Below are 23,930 nucleotides of genomic sequence, written 5' to 3' on the forward strand. Positions count from 1 at the left end.
AATAAAAATGATGAGTGGACCTAATCATGGAGATCCCTCAAGTTTTATATTAATTACAGCTAGAAGTATAAAAAACACAAATAAACCTATATATGACTTTCATGACCTCTAAAAGGTGCCAAGATTGTTTTAAGATGGTGTCTAACCGTACGGTATGGTGACATCAGGTTAGATTTACAGGTGAATTGTTCAGGGTCCAGAAACAATCCGTATATTTTGCAGCCTAAATTTTTTTGATGAGACAGTCCCTGAACACAAACAAAAATGTAAGACTAGTATAAGATCCCGTAAGGAATATTATAAACCGGAATATGCATGTTTCATTGTCTGCATTCCTTTGTCATGAAATACATGTCCTTGTGTGATATCCCTGCCATATCATAGAGTGCTAAATTACAAGAGATATCCTCAAATGATTCTGTGAAACACAACAGCGTAGCCCTGGCTTGTTCAAGTCAATACAACAGAACAATGATCATTTTATTTTAGTGGTATTTATGTCTCTTATTTTACGGTATGATTAGCACACAAGGAATATGTTTCATGTTTGTCATAAAGTATTTCCCTTCTCTTTTTACAGGGCATAACATAAATCTCAAATCGAGACAATGCTAGGTAGTTCAATGACACACACATGCTGAAACCCAATACTATCCCACACGCTAACACACACAATCTAACACTCACACACTCTAACACCCTATACTTACATATACGCTAACACCATACACAAATAAATGCACACTCCATAGAGTAACGCAAAGTAATGCTTACACACTATAACATGTAATGTTACACTATAAACATATACTCACGCTCACTCTCCATAACTAACTCAATAACTTGTGCAGCTCACACAGCTCACCTCCCCATCCCTCTTACCTTGGACAGAGCCCTGTCTTCCCTGTTGCTTGTACTTCCTATGAGAGTTTACATGTTGATGACACCCTACATCCATGAGGTCATGTAACGTGCATTATTAGGTGACCTCGCTGGGCACATGTATCACTTACCTTAGCGCACCACTGGTTTCCAGCACACTTCAAGACTTCTAGCTAGAGGTATGCAGGTGAGGACACAGGGTATGCCACCTTTTGGTTCCTACCCTGTCCTACGCTAAAGGCTTTCTATTAAAGAGCAGGTGTAATAATCAGGGAGTCCATGTAACGGCGGCATATCTTGCATCCTTATGTGCATCTCTCAGCCTAGAATTCTTAAAGTTCATTGGAAACGTTGCACATTTTGGATTCCTTAAAATTGAATTGTTTTTGTACATGCCCTTATGGGCATAAGTATTGTACAGTCTACGTGATGCAGACTTCTCTCACATTAATAGTAACGCAATGCTAGTTCCTGTGCTGGATGGAGGAATCTGTGCAGTAACACTGATACGGCGTATTACTTCATAAGTTATTTAAGTAACTTCAGGCTTTATTTTCGATTCGGCTCCAGCTGTAGGATTAGATAATATCAGTTTACATGACATGATACTCTCAACCCAACGTACAGTAGGATGAGGTCTCCAGGCTGATCACAGTCCGTCGGCTGACGCCTTACAAAAAATAAATGGGAAAAAGTACCGAAAATAATTTAACCTATAATTATCGTAGGATTAAACACGTGTAGAGCCTAATTAGATTCTCTATTGTTATTGCTACAGGATTATATGTGGATGTTACAGATTAACTGTTTATGGAGATGTCTCACAATGAGGATGGTAACTTGTGGTTCTATAGAAAGTTGTTGGAAGACAAAAAGGTTTATTCACTAAATGGAGAGTTGTGTTTCAACTCATTGACTTCACTGTTCATTATGATGGGCCAACCCCAGTGAGCTTCTGCTTCAGGAAAAGCATAACTGGCCCTGTATAATGTATAACATAAATCAGTGAGAGTTCTCCAGACTGCTCACACACTGAATTATACATCATACAGGGCCAGTTCAGCCCTTCTTACAGGAGAAGCTTGCCAGGGTTGGCCCTTTATAATGTATAGAGAAGTGAGAGAGTTAAAACCACAGCTCTCCTGCAAACTCTTTAGTGAATAAACACCTCATACCATCCCTATGATGGGAAACATCCTAATGCTAGTTTTTCTGGTTCCAAATATTCATTAACTTGTTCTACATTCTTGGAACGGATGGAAACGGAAACGGTCACTTTCTAGTAGCTGCCGCATAGTATTTTGGGAATCCCTGGGTCATCACAACTTGAACATTGTGACATCTAATTATAAGTATCATGTGGCTCTCCCATGAGCCCCTGCTGAAGGGCAGTAGGCTGGTTAAAACTTCAGATAGATTCCGGGTGGGGGGGGGGTGGATGTACAGGTCCTTGTATGACTTGAAGTATAGTAAAGCATTCATTATGTATCGAAACTTGATACAAAAAAGTTTATATAATTTTTTTACATTATCCTAATGGATGAAGGGGTGCCAAAACTCCTTGCACCCATAATGTAACACTTAACATGTAACATAAATGAAACATGAAATAAGACAAAATATGTGAGGACAGTCACAGGCTAACAGTACTTGAAGTGAGAGTAGAGATCGAGTAGGCGATCTATATACAGAGATTTAAGCAACTGTATAGCTCAAAAGAACAATGTCTTCTGCTTCAGGCATCATACAAAACCCTACTCTAATGGAGAATAACTAATAGACATCATTCCACATGATTACGTCATAATGATTATTAGCCTCCATATAAATGACTTTATTCCAAGGAGAGCTGCTAAAACTTTACACCTTGTCCATACATGTTCACAATCTTATGGAGGGCGGTGGGTAACCGATATAACGGAAATAAATTGAAGAATGTACACCGCAGTAATAAATGCTTTAAATGTCTGCCCTTTAATATAAAATATCGGAATGACCTCCAAAAAATATACAGTTCTAAAACCCAATAACTATTGATGTTGAGCATCCCCTCTGCTCGAAGTACGAAAAAACCCTGAAATATGAGGCAGAAGGGTTATATTAATGATATAATAAATAATACTTGCAAAATAAATTTATAAGGATCATATCAATGTGTAGATTTATTAAAACAAACGCACATATCTGCTGAAGTCACAAGTTTATTTAGGGGGACAGCCATAACTTCGCCTAATAACAGTCTCTGCGAGACCCCAACAGCTATCAAACCTAGCGGCTGCCTTGAAACTTCTTCTAGGAATGGATGAACAAACTTATAAAGGCAGGAGCTTTGGCATCTGTCAGCTCACACGTCTGCTGTATTCATTCTTCAGTTGACTTCCACTTGTGGCTGGGCTCAGTCCTCAACTCGACAAAAGCCCATAAACGCAAGGGGCACGTAAGCCCATTAAGAGTACTCCAGTGTAAATATCGAGTCTCTGAACTCTAAAGGGCCGGGTAAGCTTTTATTGCTTTAAAACTAAAACAAATGGTTTACTTTTTTGGCTGTCTGTACCTGTAAGTACACTGCTGGTTAGAGATGCATTCCCTAAATCTGGTTGATCAGAGCTCCCAAAGGCTTGATCGGTCCCTAACGTACATATTTTATACTACTCATTACCATACCTGGGTATTCTCCAGCATTTGTCCAGAGATTCTGGGTTAAGCGCCGCTTCTCTGGGTCTCCAAGAGGTAACTCTGAGCTGCGGTAACTGCGTTGCGGCACAGCCTACTCCTCTTCCCCTGAGCAGCCTACACACATCCCACAAACGGAGGGCCCAGGGTAGCCGGAGCCTGTAAGTTCCCAGGTACTGTCATCGCTGCCTATTGTCAGCTTTTGAGTTAATCGAGGAGCCCATACCTCCCAAAATGTTCAATGGCCAAAGTGGGACCCCAATTTTAGTGGGTGCAATTAGATGTGTTACTGACAGACTTTACCATGACTTTAAGATCGCGGTATATATATTTTAAAGCCAGAAGTACTTTGCATGTTCTCTGTGTAGAAAAAGGAAAACCGGTGCTCTAAAAGTGTTAGGGCCACAGCCGAGAACAGATCCCCATTCTTGCTCTGTAGGGGTTGCACTCCCCATGTGGCCACCTGCAGCCCTTCCCTTCACCTCTCTAGCCAAACCCTTAGGAAGGCTGGATCTTCTCAGGCCCACTGAAGTCTTCAAGGAAAGGTGGAGGCCAAAAGGCAGCCTGGTCCCAACAAAACAACCAAAAAACCATTCTTCAGGGACCTGGATCTGCTATGGCGAAAAATTACCATAAACTCATAACTCCAAAAAAAAAGTGTGATGTCACTTCGGTGCCGTACCCAGCACTGCTTCCTCCCACCAGCCACAGGCTAAGCGAGGGATAAAAATAAGGTGCGCTGATTGACCCCACACAAGGCACCATCACGTACTGAGCACATCGGCGGCTATTTATGTATTTAACTAACGAGAAGAATAATGTATTTTATTAACAGAATTAAATGTAAACACAATTTTTGCTGTTTCTACACACACCAGGGCTTATCACAAACCAGCATTTTCAGATAACAGAAAAGAGGGACTTCATTGGAGGAAAGATGGGCAATGGCATTAAATGGCAAAAAGAGGGACTGTCCCTTCTGTAAAAGTGGACACTTGGGAGGTATGACAGCCTGCTGTGGCCTCCATACACAGCATGGCTCGGAAGTGTATTGACAGCTGGTTTCCTGCCAGCCCCACGTGACTTCCTCACACGCACACACCCCCCCCCCCCCCTCACTGCCATGGCTTCCCTTCCTAACTACTTCTGATCCGGCTACCAACATGGGAGAGGAGAGCAGGCAGCGGCCAAACAACCCCCAGACCCCGAGCGACCGGCCCGACCAGGGCGAGGCCTGCAGGGCCCGGACATGTGGCCCCACTTGCTGTACCTGCCCGAGGAAATCCTCCTGCTCATCTTCTCCTACCTGGACGGCCAGGCTCTGGGGCGGCTCGGGCAGGTGTGCAGGAAGCTCTACTGTTTCACCAACAGGGATGCCGTGTGGAGGAGGATAGCCAAAAAGTGCCTTAACTCCGGCTTCTTGCAGCAGGGTGCAGACGCGTAAGTCCTTCTCCGTCTCCCCTCCCCGCTCGCTGGGGGCTAGACACAGTGCTGCGGCCTAGTACTACCGCTAGCCCCACGTAAATTGCGTTGTTGCTAAGACGCATGGTTGCTGTTCGCTGTCTTGGTGACGTCACGAAAGTAATGTAACACCCCTATTCTCTAACGTAACTAGCGCAGGCCCAACGCCAGCCACACTGCTAAGGAGCTACACAGTATGTGACGCACTGGCTTCTGTTTATTTGACGGGAAATATCAGAAATGTGTTATGGTGACTTATATTTTAAGTAGAAAACATAAAACAGAGACATGTATTTCTGTGGGTTGCCCTATAGTCCCATTTAACAGGGACCCTTCCAAAAAATCGCTCATGTGGGGAGGAATAATTAGGGACAGTATGTGTTAGTAAATGCATCCCAAGTTGTGGTGCTTTTAAATGTTTATGCCCCCCCCCCTGCAAATTTCCCCCATATCTGCATTGCACACCGCTACGTATCTCACACATGTATTTACTCCATTAACCTTTTCTGCAGCTTTCATATAAATTTGTACATATACACAAAACCTTTAAAAAGTTTGGGGTCACTTAGCTGTTTTTATAGCCAACAAGAAATTTCTAGCTGTAGCATAATTGCAAAATGGGTTTCTAATGATCAATTCGCCTTTTAAACTTGGCGAGCACAATGTGCTGTCGGAACACAGGAGTGATGGGAGTGATAAAGGGCCATTGGAACACAGGAGTGATGGGAGTGATAAAGGGCCATTGGAACACAGGAGTGATGGGAGTGATAAAGGGCCATTGGAACACAGGAGTGATGGGAGTGATAAAGGGCCATTGGAACACAGGAGTGAGTGATGGGAGTGATAAAGGGCCTCTGTACGACTGAACCGGAATAGATAGCTTTTTCTGCACAAACGTCTGTGGAATCTATCCTGCTGTAGGGTGAGATTCGTCACATAAAATGCTTCGTTAAATCCCGTTTCCCATCACAAACACACAGACAGCTGACACGCAGACGAAAAGCTAGAACATCAGCAAGTGAATCCTGCTCTGTACGCTGCTACTTTAGGATACATTACTGCAGCCATCGCAACAAATGGAATAGTTCCTCATTTTAAGACGTTGCCAATAAAAGTTACATTTTACTGGATGATAATAGTTATTTTTCTCCTTTTGAATGTGACATATTTGGATTTATATAATTTTTGACATTGGTTATCCATTTGTGCTGTTAAGGGGTTACTTTCCCTGCATAGTGTTGTAACTTCCATAAAGCTTTTAGGAAAAAACATTGAATTTTGTGTTTTGGTGCAAAATTGGTTATTTGTAGTGGTTTAAACTACATTATATTCCACGGCATTGGTTTTTTTAATGTGATCAGCAGAAAATTTGATTTATTGCAGACGTTGTGTTACATCTGGGTGGATTAAACCAAAGTGACAAGGTAACAAATCATTTCTGACTTTGTCCTTTTTGATGACATCACTTTTTTTCAGCGGTAAGGCTTTCGGTGAGGTTGGTTTAATTATAGGGAGGTTGGGGTCTGGCATGAAGATGGTAATGGTGGGGAGGAGATAGGAGGCTCCTGGATGCAGGTTAAGGGAATTAGGAGGTTAGGCTTCTCTAAATAGGTGTTTTTAGTGAGCAATGATCAAGAAAACTCATCATCCTCCTTTGAGGCTGTTGCGCATTTGGATTTTCGCTCCTAGAAATGCCGCTCATAAACAATGACCAGCTGTGTGTCGCCGTTAAGTTACATGTGATCATGCGTTCAGATAATACCCTGCTTTGCAGAATGACAACGTTAGTGACCGGAACTTTAAACGGTGGATTGTAAATGGTAACTCAAACAGTAATGTGTTGAGGGATGAAATCTCTGCAGACGAGGGTTTGTAAGTACTTCTACACCGTAGAGTTGGCAACGGTGCGCCAAGATGCTAGCTGCAAGGACTAGGGATAATGTATCGCCTGCGAACGGGTGGCGGAGCACAAGGTTCCGAATTATAATTTAGCGTCTACAGTTTGGTCCGATTTCACCTTGGAACGGAGTAAAAATTTTGGGCAGACGTTCATAATAAATACATTATGGAACTGGAAAGACTTCAGAGAAGTGCAACAAAATTTAAGGAATGGAAGATTTTAGCTATGAGGGCAGACCATCCAAATTGGGTTTGTTTATTCTGGAATAAAGGGCAAATATGACAGGTTGTGATTGCTATACACACACGTGGATTCATGCTGGAAATACTATAACCTGATATGTATCCACAACCTAGTCCCCCCATAACAGGTGCTTATCCGAAACGTAATATAGACACCTATTTAGTATAATGAATTGACTGATAGTGTCATATTTTTTTGAAGAGCCCTACATACTGCCTTTGGAAACTTAGCATGTCATTAATCTTATTGGGAAAAAGACATTTGAAGAACTCAAGCTTTGAGCCTCGATAACCGCAGTACGTCCGGTCTTTGGCAATGCATGAGATTTTAACTAATGAAACGCAGGGAAATCACATTTAAACATTCATTGGAAATGGTGAAAGATGAATAGGCGGCCGTATTACCAGCTACCTTCCAAGAGCTGTCGGCTTCGTGTTTCAAATAAGCAAATTTGGTTAAAATTATACCCTTATTGGCTGGCTGAATTGCACTACATTGTACGCTTTTAAGAGTACTGAGGCCTCTTCTTCAAGAAAAAAGGAGAATGCTGTACTTCTCCCTTAAACGATACCTTTTAGTGATACAGTATATTCTTGGGGTAAGATGCGGTCACAAACGTTGAAGTCTTCATACGTTCCTTCTTTATATCTTTAAAGTTAGAAGTTGAAACCCTGCAGTTGCACTCCTCTGACCATTCTTACCACAGATTGCCTGCTTGAAACACCTAATCAGTGGCAGGAAAGCGCTCTCGTTTAAATCAACGAGAGCACTTTCACCCCCAGAATTTGCAGAGCCAGCATTGGCGCTAAGTGACTGTAAATATATCTCATGGAGGGATATGTCTCTTGCACAGAAAATACCTGGGCACCCAGGGAGGGGGCTAGTGCATTTGCAGAGGGTACACCACAAAAATGTAACGGGACCATGCAGCTATCCCATTCATGAAAGTGCACACGATGGCTGGAGGGTTCCTTTAAAGGCACTTACCCCTCCTGTACCGCATTGCCCGGGATGAGGGAATAATGTATTAACTTGCAGGACTTTCTGCCGTCTGCTTACAGGAAATCCGATCAATACTTTGATTTTGCTGCAGAATTAGATACAAGGATTAAGCAGCCCATTGGCAAAAAGCACTTTTGTCTTCAGCCAGTGGCTGCAGATCATGAATAAATGTTCTCTTCTGTCTGTACACGCAGAGAATGATTAATGTAATGTAAAAGTTGTGATTTAGGGACACGCATTTGCTTGGTGGGAGCTGTTAATATCACCAGTGTTTTTAATTTGCCCCTGTTTCGTGTTCTAGTTTTTATTTATTTCTGATCTGCTGTATTCTCACAGCTGCACTTCACAAGTAACGTTACTTGCCAATTTTTATGATTAATGATGAAGTCTGCTTAGTAAAGCACTGACATCTTTTTTTTTTTCTTCTTCTTCATATTTCTTGTTGGAAGACAATTCATGATGAAGAGGTCTCTTGCATGTTTGTGCCAAGACTCCTTGGCGAGTGTTTCCAGACATTAGCCAGTAAGCAGGCAGTTTAATAGGAAAACATAACGATTATGCAATAGTCATTGAAAACTTGTCTACCAAAGGGGATCTTTTAATGGCAAAAATGTATAACATTTGTTGGAAAAAATGTATCTGATTTTGGTACAACGCATCACACGCCTCCTAATGTGGTTGTGTTGGTTCAGCAAAATTGACAGGAAAGAATAATATCCAATAAAGTGAAATGTGCTGGAAATACAGTTTTTAGGAGCTGCGGCTTCCTGGTTCTCGGGGTTTGTCAAGCACTGAATTAAAAACAAAAAAACTTTTACTGATTTAATGTTTCTTCCAATATAATGAATATAATTAAATATGTTTAAACAGAGGAAGAATAATTGCCCTGTAAGTGGCACTTTTACTTACCCCCTGAAGTCAATTACTCGTGAAACAATTTGTAATGCGTCTTGTCTTTTTAGGGACAATTAACTGTCCCTGGAAGCCTCACTGAAAAAGAAAGCATATTAAAGTGCTCTGTGAGTATTTTAATATGCCCTTTTCAAAAATGGGGAAGAAGGCCTTAGAAATAGAATTAAAAAGAAATCAGCCAATCAGAGACGTTAGATCAATGTACGCAGTATCTGCACATGCCTTTGCCAGTACAGAGCTGACTGGTGGTAAGTATATCACATGCATGGAGAAATAAGATGTGTTCGGCCGACGTATCCCCTGTCCAAAAAATAGCTGGGGCAGGATATGGGAAGGGGCAAATGCAGTAAGGGGGAGGGGGTTTAAGGGGAACAATTTGGACATGTCTAAGATACCCATGAACACGAGATACGTCACTTTTTTGTTTCCCAACCCATGTGACTCCCTCATACACTTGACGCTTGAGGCACAGCTTTGACTATCACACAGGTTTGAAATTGCACAAGCCTGAATATTCTACCTACATATGGTTGTTCTATACCTACATACATGTGACAGTTAAGACACGGATGTTGATACAATCACAAAGTTTTAGCTTGAAATCCACAAAACGTAGGAAAAAAAAAAAAAGAATAACTTACGGACAAATATTTACTCAAACAAGGTTGGGTTTGCTGACTTTTCCAGGTTTTATAAATAGACCATAATGATGACTATATTATCATAAGGTATGGGATAAGCCGTAGTAAAGGTTTAGTAAGTGCCAAATCTGACTCATGCTTAATTTTCACAAAATGTTGAGTTCCTTGCCAAAGTAACTCTTAACACGTTCACGATTTGACTCATTCATAGTCAAGCAAGATGATGGTGGGCAGCCATATAACTTATCCCTATTTGCCTCTGCCGGTCTGGGTCTATTTGCATTTTACGGAAGCTTATTATTATGGAAGATTATGGAAGAAGCGGGCATTGTCGTTGGGAAAGTAAATGAAATACGTGGATGGTTGATCACGTTTATAGGGTTATTACGAATGGGAACCTATGCTGGATGTGAAGCCATGTGCACAATATACTTTTTTTTGTAGATTGAAACCGATACACGGACTGTCTTTAAAGTTACGCCGTGTGTATCTTGATGGACATTAGTGACATACATTTCTTCTAGCGTAAAATCAATTAAGTAATTATATAATCATCTCAACAGTGCTAATGTACGAGTCGTCTTAAAATTAGATTGAAACCATGTAGGTTTGGCTTCTTCCAAAAGTCGCAGCGTCATGGACCCCCTGGGCATGTGTTACCTGCTATGAACCTTGTTTGATAATCCTCTCCCCCAGAGACTAATTTGCTGAAGCCCAGATTAATAGTTTAGTGTAGCGCACTTCATTGTATTTGTAATGCACTTGTGGACAGTGCAAAGGTTAATTGAAAAGCTATCACTCTTACCAGAGGCTCTTGTAAAAGCTCTGCAAAGACATGTCCATATTTTTTATTTTTAACAAAAAAAAACAACAAAAAAAAACCTTAACCATGCTCATCAACCCCTCCTCCTTACAAGGATTTAGGGATCCCATGAAAAAATAAATAAGGAACCCTAAATCCGGAATAAAAACTTTTATCGTTTTTTATTATTCAGATGCCTGTTAAAGTAGCCAATCATTAGCTACTTTTGTGTCACATGACAGTTAAGTGTTCCCAAGAAAAACCCACTAATTAGGCAGAATTGTACATAATTAATAATTATATATCGGGGAAAAGGTTTGGGCATTGACCAGTACTAAGAATTATGTTTCTAATTCTTTTAAATTCCAAAGAGTTGACCGTACAGCCCCTGATGGACTAGACACACGTGGTAGTTTTTGTGCTTATTCTCCACACAATGATAATACAACAAGACTGGTTTTCAGGTCCGGTGACCCCAAAATGGAGATAATTATAGCGGTCAGTAATTTGCCATTTCTTGAAGAATCGTTAAATCATCCCTAATACTTTGAAGGCTATTTTACTGTTTCAACCAGTTTTCCAGTTGGAATTGGTAACCTGTCATTTAAGATGACTGACCGTTTAAAAAAACAAAACAAAAGAAAAGTGTAAACATATATAATTTTTTAGACTTTCTTTTTCCTTGACTGCTTATTGTGACGTCCTTTCCTTTAATCCTTTCAGAGGACACGACATAGGTAATCACGTGGTAATGGCACCTAAACTATATAGTTCTAAAGAAGCGAGTGTGCATAACGCTTTAATTAAGATTTTGGCCCCATGGTTGGAACACACACCCTACTCCAATTGCTTCTTAGAAAATTCCTTTCCCTGTTCCTAATGCTGTGTATACGCAAGTAAACGCACTCCGTGCTAATTTGAATATCCTACCTAATCTCCTTATCACGTGTGTATTTGGAGCAAACCTCGCCGTTTACTCTTAACACCCCCTTTCTCCAATGGGATCACTAATGAAATTTTGCCAGCACGTCACCGGCTTGGAACTTGCTGTGTCTGTTCTCCTTCCCACTGAGTGCTTAAATTTTATTTTTGTATCGTTCTCACTTGTTGACAAAAGTCTCTAGACAATCGGCGTCGCATTCCACGAATCAAGGTACTTCATTCCGCACAGGATTTAGAATTTCTCTTATTGTCATGTAATAAGATCATTAATATCGCTAATAGATTATTGTGCCAGATATTGTTGTGAAAATTTTACTTTTATAGCACTTACAAAAAGGTAAAATGTAATGTCAGCCGAAATGGACTGTCAATGCAAACTTGCTGTTGTGACAGCTGATGTATTATATATAGTTAGATAATTTAATGGTGTTCATTCTTTTATAGACTTCATCTATCTATCTATCTATCTATCTATCTATCTATCTATCTATCTATCTATCTATCATACCCAGTGCAGTATACTCTAGTGGGTAAACAGGGCATAACGAGTAGTGCATCACCTTGCAGTTTAGTTTTACGGAAACACAGGTGATGAGGGCCCTGCTCGACGGAGCTTACAATCTAGAATCTAGTCATATATATATATATATATATATATATATATATATATGCGCTAAAGCAATTTGCGTGGGATAGACACAGTAACTGTGATGACGGTTGTGGAGCAGCCGCCTTCATTATAGCTCTTTCATGCAGCTGTAAACCGAGCTCGCGAGGGATATTGCATTTCTTCTGGTATAGTGGCCAAGTTAGAGAGGAAATCCTTCATTTGAAGAAAATGTTTCTCTGTGTCCCCCCCACTAAACTGTTTTGTTACAGCATTAATATAAGGAAAGCGATCTGGGAGAACTGGTGCGAACTTAAAGAATATCATTAGTGACGTTTGATACTTTGTATATCAGATGCCTTTGGTTATTGTGTGAATGTGAGAGTCTTTTGTTGTGATTTGTATACCAGGGCTCGACAAACCTGGTGCCCAGGGTTTTGGAGTAAAAACTGGCCAGGCCTACTATTGAGAACCCGCTTTCCTGTGGTGGTGCGGTGAAGGAGGTGCCATGAGGCCGTGGGGTCACGTAATACAACCCTGCTGGGTGCCTCATGACACCCTCTTCGTCGTGCCCCCGTAGGGTGCCGGATTCATGATGGCATAAGATAGACAGTGGCGTGGCATGTCTCTACAGTGTATGAATGTGTACTGTAGTGTCAGTCAGTGTGTATATGTGGCGATCAGTCTGCGAGTGTGTGTTTATACTGTTATGTCAGAGACCGTGTGTATATGTGTATATGTATAGTGCTAGAGTCAGCGTGTGTGTATGTGTTTAAATGTATAGTGCCAAGTCAGTTGACTCCTAAATTTTGGTGGATGACACCATAAGCTCTGCAATGGGTGCACTAACCAACAATTCTTCAAATACGAGAGAAAACTAGCCTAAACATTGAGATCACGGTTTGGGGCCATCGCTCTCCCCAGGGGAGTAATTAATCACCCTACCCTAACATCCCTAAAGTGTGTGGGGGGGGGGGTCAAAAAGTTCTCATCCAGCTTGAACTTGTATAGGTTTAGTTCCTTATATATGGAAGGTGTTAAGTGCCTTAAACAGTAGAGGGGTTGCTACAATAGTCCGTGATTATAACGGTGTGGTTTGCTATCCATCTCCCAGTTGAGAAGTTACTTGACAGGGCACATGGAATTGGTGCCTTCGCTTTCAGAACCATGGACAAGAGCAGGGACAAGCTGGCAAATGGAAAGGGCATTTCATATCGAATTCACAAGCTATATTTTCACGTACCGGTTGTTGTACAGCCCAAGGTCGTCTGAGAATTAATAGCAACTGTCTACCAAGACTTTAATGAGTAGGTAATGACGAGTGGAAGGTCCACAGAAAGTGTCACTTTTGCGAATAATACCTGGCTCTGTGCTCTCTAATTACTTTGGTGATATATTGAAATTCTAGCATGATTACAGCATGATCTCAAAAAATGATCTCATCCGTATCAAGCATTCTAATCTAGATGATTGTATATTTCATGTATATTCAGCAACATTTCAAAAGTTTCAAGAGGGTCGGTTTTTCATGATTGAGGTTATTTAGGTTACCTCATAAGCCATCGATAGCCGTTTGTATAAGTGATGCGGTCCTTTATGCTATGACTGATGTGTCACAAGAATATAACTTGCTAAACATAGAAAAAACATAGAAAAACTATTTGCTAAATGATTGTAATAGATTTATTTTCCAGATAGAATTTATTTTAATTATAGAAATATACCCTACGGTTCACAGTTTTGTTAATGTTATAAATTACTGTTATAGCTGGAAACGGCTGATTTTTTTTTTTTTAATGGAATATCTTCATAGACGTACAGAGGCCCTTTATCACTCCCATCACTCCTGTGTTCCAACGGCCCTTTATCACTCCCATCACTCCTGTGTTCCAACGGCCCTTTATCACACCCATCACTCCTGTGTTCCAATGGCCCTTTATCACTCCTGTGCTCCAATGGCCCTTTATCACTCCCATCACTCCTGTGTTCCAATGGCCCTTTATCATTCCTGTGCTCCAATGGCCCTTTATCACTCCCATCACTCCTGTGTTCCAATGGCACGTTGTGTGTCAACATGTAGCATTTTTTTATATAATAACTTGCATACAGCGCATTGTATTTCTGAATCTTCAGTGATGCGGAGCATTGTCATACACTCACACACCACATCCGGAGAATCCCCCCCCCCCCCCCCCAAAAAAGGCACTGGATTCAAATTCAACTTTGAAATAAATCAAATCTACATAGCTTAGCGCGGTCCTAATTTTCAGTGTTTAAAGTCATATGTGTATTGACTTTTTTTTATTCATCACAAGAAAAAATATTAAAACATTTGCCATTTAAAATTAATCCGCTTGTGTATTATTTGTATAGCGCCAGCAGATTCTAATGCTGCCATTTCTAAAGTATAACAGTTTCTGCAATTTAAGATAATAATATAGCCAAGTTTTTGAACGACACATAGAAGCACATTCCATCGGCAGTTAAAACACCCACCGTACTCTGTGGGAGATTTGGATCACATTAGGGATTATGCACTAAGTCTTAATTGTCAGAGGTCACCCCAGATGTGATAATTACTGGGTTGTAACCTGATAATTATCACACTGGGTATTCACCAGTGACCTGGGTGGAATTCAGTGGGACTGCCTGCACCTGGGACCCCGCTGTGTGCCATGGAAAGGCTGCAGAGACCTGCTGTATGAAAGTAAAGTTGGGGGTCTATTCACTAAGGGTCGAGCTGAACTAAGAATAGCCTTGGGATGATAGTTCACGTATTCTCTACTAAGTTCAAAATGGTATCTCAGCCCTTGTGGCAAATAGTTGGATGTTTTGTCCTTAAAAGCTTAAATGTGTTTTCCATGCTGAGATCCTACGCTTATTGCCTATTCTAATTGAGAGATACCCAATTTGAGGGTCAGTAGATGGTGAGGAAACCCACCAGCGAGTATTTTATAAGTTACTCTGAGCTTAGTATGTACGAAATTGAAGATTAGTGAATAGACACTTTATTAAGATTTTACAAGCCTAGTTGAAGAGCCCAGTAGAAACCACAGGGGATGTCGAGCTACTCAAGAATCGTTGAGATGCATTTGTTGAGTTAAGCTCAAGTGCTCTCTATGAGCGTGATGTCTAAAATACAGGGTGTGATGAGCTTACATGAGTCCCACGTACAGCGCTTACCTGCCAAAGCCGAGACGTACTGACCGAGCGTTAACTATAGGACAATAAAAACCCATTTCATAGAAACATAGCATTTGAAGACGGATAAGAACCATTTGGCCTGTCCAGTCTGCCTTATTTGTTCCTGCTGTGGAGGCTCGGTGTTGAATTTAGGCTTTGTTAAACTCTTCCCTATCGGCTTGGGCCCCTTCTGCTAGGAGGCTGTTCCTTTTATCTACTACTATCGCAGTAAAGTAAAATGTCCTTACACTACATCTAAGCCTCTTGTAACCGTTTACCACGATGAAAAGCTTTGGTGGCCTGCGCCGGTTGTATGGCGTAATTCTTCGTGTAGCTTTCCACTTCTCCTGCTGGAAAACTCCCGTAGGTCCTCCCCGTTGTTTCTCAGCCTGTGGTTGTTGCTTTTTGATGTAGTTAGACGTATATACGGTCCCATAAGACAGCGTCTGACTCATTTTGTTTCTGGAAATCGTTTTCGAGTCCCGCCACTCCATTTCCATGCATATAGGCGTTGGAGTTTTTATACATTTTGAATAAACCTTTTAGGTTTTCTTTTAGCCGTTTGTTGGTTTTTAATTATTTTTGTTTTGTTTGCTGCTGGGAACTAGCACAGTTATTAGTTGTTTTTTTTCTCCCCCCTCCTTCTCTTTCATTTCTGGAATCCCTTTTCAGCAGAGGAGTTGTAAGACCTCTAAATTATTCTCCGGTCTAGCTTTGCTGATCATAGGCCAACTGCCGGCAAAGATTTAAATGATCGAAAGGCTCGCTTTTTTGTTTTGTTTAAAACAGGTCAGATGCCCAGGAATGCAGTCAAATTATAATGGTCTCTAAGTGCCGGAACATGGAGAAGAGAGAATGGGGAGAAAAATGAGCCTTAGGCATTGAAAAAAGGGCTGGGAAAATGGAGATTTGGGCAGGCCCCGGGGCCAGGTTCGAAATTCCTCCATGTATTAACAGCTAGGTGTGCTGTATCCGTACACGGGCCCATCATTTTGTTACGTGGCCATTTATAACAATAACCGCTGGACTGCTAGCCCCGCGTTTCCACCTTTTTGGCAGCCTTTGTTACCCGTTGGGATCTTATCTCGGGCTCAATGACAATATTTTGGGTTCCTTTTTAGAACTTTTGGAAACAAATAAACATGAACACATAGTTTTTTCTTTTGTGCTTTTGTGCTTCTGATAATGAAGAACTATTAACCCTTTCATTTTTAGATGTGCGTGTCCAGACGTTGCATGCGCTTTCCAGTTAAAGTATAAAGCTATGTGCAAGGCTGTCCTCAGGGCCGTGCAGGGGGCCTAAAATGACACAATTCCAGAATTATCTTGCGGCGCTTGGCCCTTTTGTGTTGGTCCACAATGTTGAATACTTATGCAGCAGACCATGTTACCGTCTCATATGTTTAGTCACCACAACCTGCGCAGCTTCAATGTTTTCTCCTGTCTTTTTTTGTTAGGCTTTACCACTCCCATCACTCCTGTGTTCCAGTGGCCTTTTATCACTCTCATCACTCCTGTGTTCCAATGGCACGTTCTGTTCGCTGATCCAAGTTTAAGTTTAAAAGGCTAATTGATCATTAGAAAACCCTTTTGAAAATTATGTTACAACTAAAAATGTCCTTGTTTTCCATAAAAACAGCTAAGTGACCCCAGACCTTTGAACCTTTTGTAGATTTACTCAACGTGCAGTCGGGGAAGAAGCATTAGGAAGCCCCGTTCTATAACCTATTTTACATATTATGACATAACCTTTTTCTTGAAAATGATGAGCTTTTCAGTATTATATGTGATATGTTGAACCAGGTTATATAGTCTGCACTTGCAATTTATTATATGTTCCTCCATGTATGCGAAATAACTTCATTATTATTATTATTATTGCAGGGTTCCTGGAATTTCAGTAAAGGAAAGAGTGCGAGTTTCCCAAAACTGGAAAAATGGACGTTGCCGGCAAGATATACTTCTCAAATGGAAACGCAAGCAAGTGCCTTATTTATCAGTTTATCTGTGGGGATTTACAGCCACTAACTTTGTGCCTGAGCAACTCATCTAAGACTGAATTCACTGCAAGGGCTCTATATATGTGTCACGACAGTCATAGTGGGACTTTCTTCAGACGTTCTTAACCCAATGAAAGGAGACCAATTGATGATAGATGTATGGCTTAATGTCCATTGGAAAAGCTATATCACATATATTTATCTCCGCTCCTTTGTCAGTGCCGATTAGCAGTGGGATATAAGGCCTTTTGTCACCCACGTGCACTGATGGCTGTAAGTCTGAAGACATACAGGTGTTGCTTTGGGAGATATTTAACCTGCGGTCCAAATCGGTTCTTGTGGGAAGGATCTAACTTGTTCATTATAATTCATTATGATATTAATGATTATTAATGATATTCTGATATTTTGATTTATTATAATCTTGTTCATTTGAGAATGATGTCGCCTAGGGAAAGAAATATCTCCAGGTGCCATTTAATTCAATCATGCAGTGACTTTAGCTTTGTGATGCAATTAATGAGAGCGAGGAAAAGTTAAGAGACTCTGTTCTCTTTGTACCTGCAGCTCTATGAACAAGCTCTCTAAGATAGATGGGTGAGCAGGAACTCCTCTCCCATAAAACATCTTCTGCCGCTGATAGATCGTAATCATCCGTTTGTGATGACAGAGTTTGCCAGTAAATGGATTTGCTGTCACTTAATATCAGAAGACAGTACAAATACCCGGGGGGGACAACCAAGACTATGAAGTGAAAATTACTAAGAGAAGTCCAATGTCTCCTGTTGCATCGGCACAGGGTTATTTAGTGTGGGATAAAGTGGAACGAACAGCTTCTAGGTCTTTGTTGTTTCACGGTTATACTTACCTGGGAAGGCCCTTCCATCACTTCTTCTGCAATTTATCATCAGTGGTTGGACACCGAGGTGGGGTGGGGGTTATTTAATTGAATAGAAACGTTTTATATTTTTTCATTGAAACATCTGTTTCAAACACTAAAATGTAGCATTTATACCACAAAACCATGTAGCACCGTGACTACTTAGTATTGTTTTTATAAGACATTTATATGCATTGTAATCTCACGGTAACACTCATGCATACTCTTCCTATTATCATGGACATGTCCACTTACAGTTGTATGCAAACACACACACACATCAGCGTTGCGTGGCAAACTAGCCCTTGGTTGGATTAAGTAGCCTTTGGTTGGATTAGATGTGTTGTAATAGATAAGGGTGTGTGAAAAAGTCTGCAAGCTTTTATGGGATCGTGCTGATGTCATGGCTTCATATGCGGAGTGTATAGTTTGTTTAATCATTGTAGTTTCATAAAATGTTCCACATTAACTGTGAATTAAAGCCACCCTTTTTATATGATGCGGCAGAGTATTGAGTTTGCTGTTTCTGAACAATTGCAGAAGACTTTGATGATGTCATAGCTGACTGTATAGCTTTGTAATAATCACATTTTCCAATGTATTAAATAGAAAGAAATAATAAAAATCTTACACACTGACATAATTAACCAATTCCAAGTACTAAATGTGTCTTCTGATGAAATTTATAGAAAAAAGGGACGCACCTTTTATATGGATCAAACGCTCCATGCCATGCAAATCTCCCAAGCACGCTCATCTAATTCCGGCTTTTATTGGAACCTGTATTTTCCTGCTATGTTTCCGTTACGACTTTAATGTAATTTTTGTTGTTGTTTGTTTTCTGTCATTCCTCTTATTGGCTGTCTCTTTTAAATCCTACAGTTTAATGCCATGGATACAAGTCACGGGTGATTTGTTGTACCTCTCTCAGGCGGAAGAAATCCGAGCATATCAACTGCGTCCCCATAATAACGGTTTGCACCGAAGACCTTTTGCCGTGTTTTTGGGCCACCAGGAGGACGTATGCCGATTTGTAATTAACAATTCTCACATCATTAGCGGAGGAGGGTAAGCCCAACGTCTGTAAACAGTTTACTGTACCATGCAGTCCCTCCAAAGGAGGATGCATATGTTGTATACGTCCTTTGGACCTTGTTAAAATGTTACAGCCCCCTCTGCTGCCCACCTTCTCCTCCAGATTTCGATGCTTGCAGAAGACTATCACTGACATTAAAGTGCTCCCGTTGAAATGAATCGAAGCGTTTTCCCCCATAAATGTGAACCAGCACTGGACCTGGCTGCTGGCGAGCACACAATGCACTTATAAGCTGAAGGCGTCTCATGGAAGCCAAGGATCTGGGTGGATTGTCCCAATGTATTGAGTGTATTCTAAGTCGGGTTCATTTAAAGGTGACACTCAGGTATTGTATGTATTAAATGCATATCATGGCAGGAGTGTCCCTTTAATGTAAGGCTATGGATGAAAATAAGACAAAACTAATGGCGACTACCTGCCACCAAATATACAGGAGTTACTTATAAAAAGTGAAATTTGGTGAAAAGTTTAAAAAGTGGTCCTATTACCATCTCAGCCAACAGGATGTCAAACGAACAGAGAGATTTCATTGGATGCTATGATGATGAGATCACTTTCAAGGGGTCGCTTTTTTTTTTTTTTACACATTACCCGCTATTTTTATTTCTGGATCGCATTCCAAATGTCACTTTGTCTGCCCTTAAAGAATATAGTTTTAAGAAAGCATATATCTCCCTATTGTTCTGCTCTTAGTCGAATCCCCGAAGTTATGGTTTTGTTTATTAAACTCAGGTGTACATGAAAGCCTCTTTTTCAGTGGTTTACAGGGCTAAAAGCCGAAATAGGCTTGGTGTTATACCATTTCAACCTTACTGGGGTGTATGTATGTATAGACACTTTTGAACACCTTTATCTTTCATCAGTGCAATTATTTACCCATCTTAATTTCCAGATTATATTTCTGAGTGCATGTGAGAGATGGTGGTTTATAGCACTGGTGGCATCCATGGACTTGGGTCCAGAACATCTAGTAATGGCCTCCGGCATCCTGTCAAAAGTATGAATCTGGACCCCAGACCTGTACAGTTGATGTTCTCATGAACAAACATATACATCAGAACGATAGAACTTGTCCATCGTGCTAGTTACTCACTATTTTTCTGTTTGGATGCCATTTTGTCAATGTTGGTTACATGAAGACCCATATTCAGTTGGCCAACTGTGCAGTGGCTCGACTCGCTTGCTTTATGAAAAGGATACAAAGTCTATACTGTTCCAGAAAGCCTGGGTTGTATCCTTCTCTGTAAGTTGACCAGTCCTGTACTAAATATTGATTGAAATGATTAGATAAAATGTTCTTATTTGTAGGCTCCAAAAGAATGTACTTGTCTTATCTCTGGGAAGAGGAATCGTATATAAGAAAGCCTTTTGTAGTTTTAAAAATATCTGTTATCGATGCCAACTGATCGTCCTGATCTCCTGTTAAATTATCTTCTATATCTACTGACCCTCACCACCTTTTTTAAGTTATTCTTTAAAAATATACTCAGTGGCTTATGATGAATAGTGAGTTGGATCCCTCTTGGTGAACTATATTGTAGAAACTTTCCAGGCAGAAAAACAAAAAAAAATCTTTTAAATTACCTTTTTTTATTAAGAGTAATATGTCTTAAAAGAGAAAAGCTTGACTCATCCATGTTAGTTGTTGAAAGGCCAATGGCGTTGCACTTACTGATGAAATTCCCCTTGTAAACATTTAGTTAGTAAGATGCTATTGTTTGTCATTCCTCTGTCATACCATTTCAGGTGTTTTTGATCTATTTCATGGAGATTTCATTTGTCATGGAAGGTTAGAACTTCTGCCCCGACACGTAGACTTAAGACAATGTCGTTCTTCAAAGGTACAATGTATCCAAAGCCTAAACCTGGGCTGAGGTCATGCCTTTTTGAAGATTCACACTAAAATGTCAGAATGAGCACAGGAGAGTTAGTAGATAATCCCCTTCATAAAGGAGATAAATGCTTTGTCTCATTCCGTGGGCAAGCTCTGTTGCACTGCTTTAAGGTGACTTGAAAACTCATGCTTGCCAGGGCAGGTATGGTCCAACATGAGCATTTTTATTCTCAACCTATAGAATACTTGGTAACCTTAAAAAGGTCTGGGGGACTCGGTATTTATACACTACCGTTCAACTGTTTGGGCTCACTAAGAAATGTCCTTGTTTTTGAAAGAAAAGCAAATCCATTAAAATAACATGAAATGGATCAAAAATCCAACGCAGACGGTGTTAATGTTATAGCTGGAAACGACTGATTTTTTTAATGGAATATCTTCATAGATGTACCAAGGCCCTTTATCACTCCCATGACTCCTGGGTTCCAATGGCCCTTTATCACTCCCATCACTCCTGTGTTCCAATGGCCCTTTATCACTCCCATCACTCCTGGGTTCCAATGGCCCTTTATCACTCCCATCACTCCTGTGTTTCAATGGCCCTTTATCACTCTCATCACTCCTGGGTTCCAATGGCCCTTTATCACTCCCATCACTCCTGGGTTCCAATGGCCCTTTATCACTTCCATCCCCTTAACCCTTGGTTCCAATGGCCCTTTATCACTCCCATCACTCCTGTGTTCTCTGATCTAAGTTTAAGTTTAAAAGGCTAACTGAGCTTTAAAAAAACTTTTTACAATTCTGTTACTGCTAGAATTTTCCTTGTTTTCTGTGACCTGACCCAAAACTTTTAAACAGTATTATATATATTTTAGCCAGTATTAAAGTGTATTAACTGTAATGCTTATTTATTTGCAGGGATGGAAACATTTCCCTCCATAACGTCCACAGTTCTTTCAGTATCCAATTCACAGCTCATGAGCAGGACGTGAACTGCGTGGATTGCCACGGAGGCATTATAGTCAGCGGCTCCAGGGACCGCACTGCTCGGGTAAGCGTAGCACTCCGAACGGAAAAGAAACCTTCTACCCGCCGCTCTGATGAGTGTTTCTCTCCAAATATGCCACGAATGACATTAAGTTATGCGACTAAGTATGTTTCTCACGTTGTTGGTTGATTAGCTAATCAGGTACGTGTGGTGAGCGGAACGCTTGGACACATGCCACGGGAAATGTTCTTTCCCGTTTCTCCATGTTTCCTGTCACTGAGCCTCTTGTAAAAGTTGTTATGTTCTATCACAAAACACTTAAGAGATATATACTTTCCGAGAGATGAAATTTTTTTTTTTTATGGAATGTCATTTTCAAACACGATAGATAGTCTTAACTAAAGTAACATAATAGTTTTCCGTCACAAAGTTAACCTCTTAACGCTGATGCCTTTTGAATTTCTATCTGGAATGTGGATCGAGTGAGAAACCTGGGTAGTTGATGAGGAAAATGTTTAATAGGTGGTTTTGGAATATTTTTGTTAAATGTATTTTCAGTTTCTTCCCATACAGTTATATATATTATATTTTTTTATACATTATTTGGTCACAACATGCCATACTTCCCAAGTGTCCTGGGACAGGTAAGATAGATGTATAGTCCAACTCTGGCCCACCTCTACCAACGGTCTATCTGCCACTTACCAAACCCACACGATAGGCAAAAAACATGTCTATATTGTGAAAGAAAAAGCTAATTCTGGGTTTTTGTGTCTTCACAGTGACTTATAAAATTATCAAAGTTTGGTTTAAGTCCTTGTTGTAAACCCGGCTCCTGACACTATTCTATACCCTGTATACGAGCATCTGCCTTGTATCAGATTGCTGATACGGCACTTTAGAGCACTTTAGGAATATTTGTTGTTTCTTAGCCCAAAGAAAAGATCAAACAGTGAAACCTATTTGTCCAGCCATCGGTTTCATTGTACGTTTTATGGTTTCAGTTTCTACCTTGCGTTTATTACTCATGGTGTGATTCTGATTGATCTATTGCTAAAGCATTAGCATACACCGCATTCTCATAGATAGACACCAGCTTGCTCTTAAAACAATTTGAGCTCAGTTATAAAACCACTCGCATGAGCAGTTTTTAAGCGAGTACATGTTGGAATCTCCAGTGCAAATGGACTTTCTTCTGGCTAATAGTTCTTTGCCACAGACAGCCTGAAGTTGGTGTGAGTTATAATCCAACGAGAACTTGGTCTCATTTAATTGATTTTTAGGAGAACTATACATAACTAGGACTATGTAAACCCAATGCAGTAAGCGATGAGCAGTTTCTTCACACTAATGGTCCATTTTGGAAGTACGGCAATGTGCTGCGGTCTTCATTTACCAATGTGTCCGATTAGTACAGTTTGCGTTTTCATTCTTTTGCCCAATGCATTTAGCTTTACAATAAATCATTGTCTTTGGATAAACCCAAACCTGTCTTTGTGTTCCCAACATGCTGTTATGTATTTCAAGTGATTCTTCATTGGCGTAGGGGAGGCACACGCTAATGGCACCGCTAAATGCGGGAAGTGTGGAGACCATTGAGGGCTGTAGAGTGTCGATTACAGTTAAGCCCGGAGAAGCTGTTAATGTACATTCCTCGCTGATAGGCATGAGATAGGCTTCTCCCAGCAATATTTTTAACCTGTGGGAGATATGAAAGCTTAGGAGGGTTAAGCTTGTCTTCATTCGGTTACGTTTGGTGCGATGCTAAATTCCTGTTGACATGAATAGCACACAATTCCCTTTGTGCTAAGTGAATACGTGTAAAATAACAAACTCTGCAGATTAGGGTAAAGACCAAGCTTAGTGATAAAAACACTTTATTCA

General features: G+C 40.6%; 1 protein-coding gene across 1 annotated transcript in view; it reads left to right on the plus strand.

Annotated features, from left to right (window-relative positions):
• Window positions 1–4,804: 4,804 nt before the first annotated feature.
• The window catches only part of LOC149288614 (F-box/WD repeat-containing protein 4-like), a 70,438-nt gene continuing 51,312 nt past the window's right edge, over window positions 4,805–23,930 (plus strand). Inside the window, exons 1-4 of the mRNA XM_089491580.1 lie at window positions 4,805–4,995; window positions 17,133–17,228; window positions 19,011–19,196; window positions 21,977–22,109. Coding sequence (XP_089347706.1) covers window positions 4,805–4,995; window positions 17,133–17,228; window positions 19,011–19,196; window positions 21,977–22,109 — 606 coding nt within the window. The remainder of the gene's footprint in view (window positions 4,996–17,132; window positions 17,229–19,010; window positions 19,197–21,976; window positions 22,110–23,930) is intronic.

The sequence above is a fragment of the Sceloporus occidentalis genome, unplaced genomic scaffold, assembly GCF_023333645.1.
Source record: "Sceloporus occidentalis isolate IW3139 unplaced genomic scaffold, rSceOcc1.0.p SCAF_50, whole genome shotgun sequence".
In the NCBI taxonomy this organism is placed as follows: Eukaryota; Metazoa; Chordata; class Lepidosauria; order Squamata; family Phrynosomatidae; genus Sceloporus; species Sceloporus occidentalis.